The sequence below is a fragment of the Temnothorax americanus genome, unplaced genomic scaffold, assembly GCF_048541705.1.
Source record: "Temnothorax americanus isolate GAGA-0224 unplaced genomic scaffold, ASM4854170v1 Scaffold7, whole genome shotgun sequence".
NCBI lineage: Eukaryota > Metazoa > Arthropoda > Insecta > Hymenoptera > Formicidae > Temnothorax > Temnothorax americanus.
Window position 1 is genome coordinate 6,554,897 of NW_027509792.1, and position 8,931 is coordinate 6,563,827.

The window sequence follows — 8,931 nt, forward strand, 5'->3', positions numbered from 1 at the left end:
AATACGAATAATTTCACATAAAAATTATATTCATTTTATAACTGCGTCATCGGTTAGCTGCGTAGTGCAAAATTAATTAAAATTAATTAAATTAAAATTTTCTGGATGAATTTATATACTTTTAACACTTCGAAGGTCTTCGTATACGACTTCACAAAGAGATTGTTTTAAATTTGCAACCTGCGATTTTTTTATCGACACGCACGCCGCGAGTATGTTTACAACTATCGAAAGCTTGTGACTCTTGTGAGTCGTGAGTCTCGTGACAGTGTGCAACAGTGTGCATTGTGTGCAAGTACTGTGCCTCAATCTGAGATAGATCTCCAATTAATTAAAGAAAAGTGTAGGCATGTCACTAACATTAGAAGCGTTAACATAAAAGACATAGGTACCAAAGAGAAAGAAAATATATCAATGAAACACTTTTTTTCCTGCATGTGCACGCAATTAGTATGTGATGGTATGCGAGCAAACATCAACGGTGACTTGTCAATAGCATAGCAGATCGCGGTTGTAGTAGGATTGAACAATTTCTTATTATGATGCAATCACAATTTTTGACACGTGTTTGGCAGAATATCTTAAGCACAATTTAAAGATACGTCACATAAATCGGAGTATAAAATATTTTGGAGCGAATTTCGATCAAATTCCAATCTTAATCGGCGATTAACTTTAACGGCAGAATTACTTTTCTTTTTCTTCCTTGTTGTGCCAGAATTTTAGGTTGACACACGTTGACGCAACACGCTTTTGTCCATCTAATGGCCGGAAGTGGCAAGATGGTAGTACTGTGCAAAGGATTGTCCGAAAAGAGCGACAGGCAGGAAACATATCGTGAAACATTGGAATCGGCTGGTTATAGTTGTGAATGTTTACAAACTCTAAGATTCGAGTTTGTGAATGTCTTGGAACTGCGAGCGTGTCTGTCAGTAGCTGATGGATATAGTGGTAATACGTTACCTGGTAATACCTATAGTATTACTTTTAACACGATTAAGTTTACATGTTACTTGTATGTACATTATTGCAGGTCTAATATTGACGAGTCCTCGTACGGTGGAAGCTGTTGCACTGGCAGCAAAAGAAGACCCTAGTATCCTGTATCATTGGAAACAGATGCCAGCGTACTGCATAGGACCCGCGACGGACTCTCTTGCGAGAAGTCAACTTAATTTGCTACATTGCGTGGGCAGCGACTCCGGTAATTCGAAGCGACTGGCTGAGAAGATTGTTCTTGACATGAAGGAAGATTCAAAACCACTATTGTACCCGTGCAGTGAAATTGCGCGCGATAGTATATCTTGTATAGTCGAAGATAGGATTCCAATCGAAAAGATCGTGGTTTATAGGACGTTAAAGAGCGAAACGCTGGAGCAGGAGCTGCCAAAGATGATTGACAAATGTCCTAGGATATTTGTTTTTTTCAGTCCGTCTACAGTGGAACATATTAAAACGCAACTAAAGAGATATTTTTATAATATCAAACATATAAAAGCGGTAGCCATAGGACCTGTAACGAGAGATGCGTTAATTAATTCTGGTTTCAATGTGTGTGCCACTGCAGACAAGCCTGAACCAGTAGCTTTGATGTACGCGATCAGAGCTGCCGAGACTATGGAAAATTTAAGTGAGAATGTTTCATGAAAATATGTATTAGTCAACATAACTTGTCAACATTTTAATATATTGATATTTGCAACACGTACATTTTAATGCATATAAATGTTTCAAATATTATTTTTTTTTTCATAATAAGATTTTCTTAATTAAATAATTTTTTCCTCCAGTTTTCACGCGCGCGGTGTTTATTAATAATAATTGTGTAAATAATGTATATATATATATATATATATATATATATATATATATATATATATATACATATATATATATATATATATATAATAAGGATAAGTATTCTAGAGAGCTGTAAAGATATGTATGTAATAAAATTGTGCCTACACATGTACATATATGTAATTCTCATAATTATAATTTTGACTGGGATTAATATCTGGGTGTTTTTCTTACATTTATTCTTTTTACTCAGAAAATCTGATTATAACATACGTATAATAATTGCATTGATAAAAAAGCATCAAATCTTGCAAATTTGTGCGTACATCCATATATTATATTGCTAGTAATTTTAATAATATAGTATATATTTGTGAATAAAATATTAGATATTTTATAGTCGTTTGAAATAAAATAATATAAAATATATAATATATATTTTTAAATATATATATATAATATATATTTAATACACGTTTTATATAAATTACAAATACATCTAGATATAAAAAAAATATATTTATATATAATTATAAATATTTTATATGTAATATTTATGAATTATATATAATACATGATCTTTTTTTTGCATGTTAGTCTAAATTTTGTATATCACAAACATCAGTAGAATTTTTAATATTAGCCGATTATGTATTTCATTAAAACTTAACCCTCCACTGCCCTCGTGTTAGGCGAGCGCTAACATCACATCTTATTTCTTCAATTACATAGATGTGGCATATAAGTTAACTCTGAAACATTTTGATTTTTCATTTACAACCTTTTAGATTATATTTGTACAATTATTTTCCAAAATTTCGTTGATATAATTTTTAGACTAGACTTGAAAAGTCTAATCTAAACTAACGTATATATCTAACGTATATCTATGCGCAGCACTCATGTCAAGAGCAAATACTCCGAGTCAATGCGACTGCTGTAGCCAAATGCAAGTTTTACTGTACTAGATTGATGTACCGATCGTTGTTTCAACCTCTCGTTCTTACAAGACTGCTTGGGGCCACTATTTTCAACGTCTGTTAATCTCTAATCGACCGTTAACTTTCAAAATAGCCAACTTCGATTGACTATTCTGAAAAGTTAATAGTTGGTTCGAGTTTAACGGATGTTAGAAATAGTGGCTCTTGATTTGAGACAACCATGTGGCAATATCACCTTAATACAGTGACAAACATACAAGCGCGGCGCAGGGCTAACACGAGGGTACTGACGTTCGTTTGGCGAACGAGGGCAATGGAGGGTTAATATCTATTACGATTTACACCCAGCAGGCACGAAATATCTGAGCCAACTATCGCGGACTGATTCGCATAATAAGGCTGAGAAGCGTTTCCACCGTTATATTTCATTTGGACCGCCGTTTCGTAATCGGGCGCCGGTCTATACGACGGTAATAACGCGCGCAAGCTATTTATATCGCTTGATGAAACAGACACAACGGGACACGGTGACGGTATCGAAAGATCGTTATAGCTTGTCCACCGGGTATGCGGCGTGTCCGATGTCCGATGTGCGAAGTTATCCGAATTCACGGACACTGCTTGCTCACTAGAATCGTTTGTATCATGATCCTGAAATGATACATTAACAATTTTAATTACATAAAATACCATATGTGCATATTTCAATGTATAACGAAATAAGTGTTAATTTACGCACACAGCAGCCACTAGATCTTTCTTGCGGATGGCGTTCTTGATACTGTATATAAAATAGATGTTGAGCTATGCATAATCTCCATATATATTTTGTATCGCGCGACTCGTTAAATACAAATTGCTTCGCTCCTTCCGATTTATACTCTATTATAAACGTTTTCTTTTCTTTTATGACATTATTGATGTCTTTCCACCTGCAACGTATAAATTAATTCATTTTTAATATGCCGCAATAATTTTTAGATCACATCTAAAATCACGCATAGTAAAGTAAAGAGTAAAATAACCTGTAACATTGCGTTGCTTGTGTATTAGGATAGGCCACCATAATTCCGTTGATAGAAATTCCAAGTATAACTTTGTTGTTACCGTTATCCTGAAATACATTTCCATAGTTGCAACATTTGAAGCAATAAGAATTAATCAGTTATCACGCTACTCTACCATCAATACTCTGCTATTTATACCTTGGCGGTAAACGTTTCGGTGCCGTATCCCTCTAGTTGCACGGCAAGCGAAATATATAGCTCTTCCGCAGTAGCTTGCGTCATATTAACAAAACCCTTGTACTGGAATATTGCTGCGTGTAAAAGAGAATCTTGCCCGCCTGGGTCCGTTTTGCTTACATCCTAAATATAGAAATATCAAATTTAGATCTGTACGACATTTGCAATTAGAGTAACGCAGCTTTGACAATTGGCGTTACATTTGGGAAGAAAGTGCACTGCTGGAAATATTCCAGGGTATGTCTCTCCGGGCTATAATTTCCAAACTCGGCTTGCATAGAATAGCTCGCTAACACGCAAGCTTGTCTGTAATTGCAATGTATCTTGTTCTCCAGCACGTCATTCTTCAGTTGAAGATAATAATGATATCTGTGGAAGAAACGGAGAGACACGCGAAATTATATTCCCCATATTTGCTAAGAGGCTTGTATCTCACTTGAGCAAACGATAAAGCCAACCTTGTCATTTCGTCCTGAATAAGCTGTACGTCCACGATATAGAACATAACTCTTAAATAAAGCGTAAGGCTTTTAGCCTCTTTCTCAAGCTGTCTCTTCAGAGGCTTGTCCATGTCTACCCATCTAAGCGACGACGTGCTGCGGCAAACGTAGCGCAGGCTAAAATACTCGGGCTGTCCCAGGCCCAAGCGTTGCGTCACGTTGTCCAGGCACTCCTGGCCAACGCTGTCGATACCGAGGGTGCATTCTATCGAAGTGGCGTCCAACAACTCGACACAGATCACATACTGATTCTTGGACACGACGTTGTACTGCCTGCTCTTCTTCAAGTGGAACTTGAATGGCATTTTGGCAGCTGCGAAGTAGCTGAAAAAAAAAAAAATACGGCAGATGAACACATAATACGTGATTCGATCCGAGGAAGGTCTCAAGATACAGCAGGTTTATAGGTTAAGAAATTCCGAGAAACTAACGATTATAATCACTTCGCGGCGTTACGGCAAAGTGGGGTTACGATTCCGATTTACGAATGAAGCGTCGCAACAACAGATTGGCGTTGTGACAACGAGTCAAGATAACGATACACGTTTCAAGCAATGCGCACACTCACCCGATGTCTTAAAATACCGTACACTCATCACTCCCCTGGGTAAACATCCACTCGGCGAGGCACGTCACGTCACGCACGCGAGATATACGTGTGCATTTTGGCAATTTGCGACTCCGCTATCGGCATCCATATCAGTTGCTATCAGCCGATATCAGACGGAACATCGAATTCCTCTTTGAAGCACTCGTTCGGCCTCGCGGTCCACTTTTCGCCTTCTCGATATAATGGTATAATGGTATTTCCCGGCGTTCGACGGGAAAGCTTGCTCCTGCCTCCAGCAGCGGCTCCGGGCTCCGGCTTGCTTTGCTTGTCTCGGCGCGAGAGTATCGATACTTTCACCCCGGCTGCGGCGAGCATCGATGCCGAGATATCGAGAGGCCGAGGGAGAGGCATCGATACGCATCCACCGTCGCGTCGGAGTACTCGGAGTAGTCGGAGTCAATGGCCATCGCCGCCGGCTACAGCTGGTCGCTGGTCGTGAGTCTGGCAGTCTGGCGGAGCGATTCGAAAGCGATGGCGGTCGTCGCGCGCGTCGTGCCGACGTGCCGCTGTCAATAATGAGAAAAAGGGATATCGCCGCATCGCGCCCGCCCGCCCGCCCGCCCGCGCTACCGCAGCCGCTGCGTCGTCCGCCCACCGAATGCTGATAAGAGGCCGCGGTTAGATTCCACGCCGCTGGATCCCCGCTCTCGGTGTCTCACGTGTGCCACGGCTACGCGCGAGGAAAATGAGCATCCTGCGAAAGAAGTAAGTGAGGTGTTCGCGCGCGCGCGACGCCTGCGGCCTGTTTCGATCGTTCGTTTTACCCGTGGGTTGATTGCAGATTGACCGAGTTCGACGACGTTTTCGACGCGGACGAGATAGATACGGCCAGCCTCAGTAAAATATGTTTCCACGGTGAGTCCGCCACGTAAGATCGACTCCCCGCTTCGTCCACTCATTCGCGGAGACGATTCTGATATCTGATATCTTGTTTACGAGCTCTCTCTCTCTCTCTCTCTCTCTCTCTCTCTCTCTCTCTCTCTCTCTCTCTCTCGTTGGTCCTCTCTCGACGCAGCTTTTCTTGTTTCAGGCATACCTGACGAGCCTGGCGGCCTGAGGCCCCTGTGTTGGAAGCTGCTGTTGAACTACCTGCCACCGACAAAGTCCAGTTGGTTAGAGACTCTGAAGCGCAAAAGGGAGTTGTACAATACCTTCATCGGTGAGAGGATACTTTGTTACCGTTTGTTCGCTGAAGATAATTTAGACTGAAGTTTTGAAACTTGTGTACGACGTTTTTGTATTTGGCGATTTTTCGCAGAGGATCTCATTGTTAATCCTGGAGAATCAAATGCCGACGACAAGGAAAGAGTCGACGTGACGTTGCACGATCATCCACTCAATTTAAATCCAGACAGCAAGTGGCAAACGTACTTTAAAGATAACGAGGTTCTACTTCAGATTGATAAAGATGTTAGGTGAGTAAATTGAATCGTGTAAACACTGAAAGCTTTCTTTCTGAAGCATTGATAAAAACAGAAAATTGAGACAAAATAAATTTTACTTACACAGGCGGCTATGTCCAGACATATCATTTTTCCAACAAGGCACCGATTATCCATGTCAGAAAATAGTGAACGCTAATGGTCAGCGTTTACATCACAGAGTTCAGCACACGGTTCTGAAAAGCGCGAACGTTGAAAGGAAAGGCTTAGGGGTGACCAAGGTAAAAAACTGCAAACGATCAAAGCTTCCGTCGCTAATTTCCTTGTTAAATTTATTAATAGATTTTACTTGTCTTTGCCCTTACGTTGACGTGGAAAGCAGCAGGTATTATAGACGATGCAAGTAAAGTAATATGTTCTATCTAAGATAGTATTGAAAAGTCCTTTTAATATTTTTGTATTTTGCTCTTGTAAACAGAGTCAGTGTGTCAGTGAGATAGTTTCATAACATTTTGCGGATACGGTACAACTCGCGTTATCACGCTACATTATTATATATTTTATCTGTTAGATAGCGGTTTCCGTCAGAAAGGCTACGGAAGATTACGCGCCATTGGCCGAAGGTGGTGAAGCACACTGGGAAGTTTTGGAAAGAATACTCTTTATATACGCCAAATTGAATCCCGGCCAAGGTTACGTGCAGGGAATGAACGAGATAGTCGGACCTATATATCATGCATTCGCTTGCGACCCGGATCCTACATGGAGAAGTGTGTATCACGATTTGAGAGCGATTGAGATGCATAAACGATATCAGCTGATAGCGATATATGTATCTTTCGTTTCGTAGAACACGCCGAGGCAGACACTTTTTTCTGTTTCACTAATCTGATGGCCGAAATACGTGATTTCTTTATAAAGACGTTGGATGAGGCTGAATTTGGAATTAATTCGATGATGAGTAAGCTGACCAATCAAGTACGAGCTAACGATCCCGAGGTTTGGCTGCGTCTACATCAGCAAGAGCTATGTCCGCAATATTACAGCTTTAGGTATAGTATATGACGTCACGTATTGTATAATGATATGATTGTCATTAGTATTTATAATTCTCATTGTTATCATTATTCCCATGCTGTGAACAAGATGGTTGACGCTTCTCCTTTCGCAAGAGTTTCCCTTGCCGGATGTTATGAGGATATGGGATTCCTTGTTTGCCGATGAGAACAGATTCAATTTCCTCATACATATCTGCTGTGCCATGATCCTGTGAGTAAACAAATTTTATCGTTTTTTCAGCAATAATCTTTGTTGTTCTCTCAACACATGTGTATGCATTTTTAGATTACTGAGGGACCAGTTATTGGCCGGCGATTTTGCTACAAACGTTAAACTCTTGCAGGTGAGATATATATATTTTATCACATATATGTGTGTTTATATTTTGTATTATTATTATTATTATTATTAGAATATAAGGTGCTATGTCAAAAATAATATGTTCTATGTCTAGAATTTTCCCTCGATGGACATCCAGATTGTGCTCTCTAAAGCCGCTGCCCTGGCAGGCAAGACTTTGTAATTTTTTAAATTATTAATTAAGAATACGGATGCAATGATTTCTCGACATGTCGAGTATCATTTTCTTCTTTCTCCCGAGTTACGACCACATGCGTGATATATCGTGAAGCGTAATTTTATATACCATTCGTCATTCCCGAGGAAAGAAATGCAATAAAATATCAATTATAATATAATATCATGTAGATGTTCAAGCTGATAGCCGATCTTATATCAAATATTTAACAGTTGTATATATTGATACACGCTCTCGATTACCGAGATCTATATATACAGCATTTTGCCACGTGTTAAATTTTTTTATATATTTAAAGCGTATTTGTGTACATATATACATACAATATTGAAATGTAACGTTTGGCTGAGGAGTATCAAAGTATAAATTTATACAAGAGGTACGATAATCATTTCGTAAACGGCAGGTAATGATAAGATGAGGGTTAAGTCGAAGAGGGAAATCTGATTTAAGCTTTCCCCCGATTGTCCGATACAATATGAATTTCGCAATAATCGCATCACAATAGATTAGTACCATCTATATGCGCCATAATAATTACACGATACGTTAAGAGGAGAAATTACATTTTGTAATCTTATTTTTGTAATAAAACGCGCCGTTCGAACTATGTTTATAAAATAAAGGGAAACGTTATCAGTTCCATTCTATACGTATCTCTATAATTGGATTACTTTGCAAGCGGTCGACGACAACTCGAGCCTTTATAGAAGCAGAGCGTTCTTCATATTCTACTCGCGAGAGAGCCAGAGAGAGTGAGAGGGAGGGAAAGAGAGAGAGCGACGAGATCATTATTGGATTAATAAAGCCACCGCGTTCCCTAGCAGAGTAAACCGAATTTCCAGATTTTATTTCAT

At 39.4% G+C, this 8,931-nt stretch overlaps 3 protein-coding genes across 7 annotated transcripts; 2 read left to right on the forward strand and 1 right to left on the reverse strand.

Moving 5' to 3' along the window:
- The first annotated feature begins 80 nt into the window (after window positions 1-80).
- On the forward strand, window positions 81-1,879 carry Uros1 (Uroporphyrinogen III synthase 1). Of its 4 annotated transcripts, none has more exons than XM_077422051.1 (3): window positions 81-460; window positions 719-966; window positions 1,034-1,879. In XM_077422051.1, the coding sequence occupies exons 2-3, from the start codon at window positions 765-767 to the stop codon at window positions 1,645-1,647; spliced, it is 816 nt and encodes a 271-aa protein (XP_077278177.1). In that variant the 5' UTR covers window positions 81-460; window positions 719-764; the 3' UTR covers window positions 1,648-1,879. The 4 variants fall into 4 exon arrangements, with proteins under 4 accessions (XP_077278177.1, XP_077278178.1, XP_077278179.1 ...); XM_077422052.1 differs by having other exon boundaries at window positions 81-388; XM_077422053.1 differs by having other exon boundaries at window positions 81-343.
- Window positions 1,870-5,478, reverse strand: Pez (protein tyrosine phosphatase non-receptor pez). Of its 2 annotated transcripts, none has more exons than XM_077422047.1 (7): window positions 5,054-5,478; window positions 4,444-4,809; window positions 4,186-4,354; window positions 3,947-4,108; window positions 3,767-3,855; window positions 3,481-3,673; window positions 1,870-3,392 (listed from the first exon to the last, which is right to left on the reverse strand). In XM_077422047.1, the coding sequence occupies exons 2-7, from the start codon at window positions 4,788-4,790 to the stop codon at window positions 3,063-3,065; spliced, it is 1,290 nt and encodes a 429-aa protein (XP_077278173.1). In that variant the 5' UTR covers window positions 4,791-4,809; window positions 5,054-5,478; the 3' UTR covers window positions 1,870-3,062. The 2 variants fall into 2 exon arrangements, with proteins under 2 accessions (XP_077278173.1, XP_077278174.1); XM_077422048.1 differs by having other exon boundaries at window positions 4,917-5,054.
- A 12-nt stretch (window positions 5,479-5,490) lies between these two features.
- On the forward strand, window positions 5,491-8,730 carry LOC143906177 (TBC1 domain family member 13). Its single transcript, XM_077422049.1, has 10 exons — window positions 5,491-5,800; window positions 5,877-5,950; window positions 6,126-6,254; window positions 6,354-6,510; window positions 6,605-6,758; window positions 7,049-7,247; window positions 7,328-7,529; window positions 7,624-7,746; window positions 7,822-7,879; window positions 7,991-8,730. Exons 1-10 carry the CDS (start codon window positions 5,781-5,783, stop codon window positions 8,057-8,059), a joined length of 1,185 nt encoding a protein of 394 aa, XP_077278175.1. The 5' UTR covers window positions 5,491-5,780; the 3' UTR covers window positions 8,060-8,730.
- Window positions 8,731-8,931: the final 201 nt, after the last annotated feature.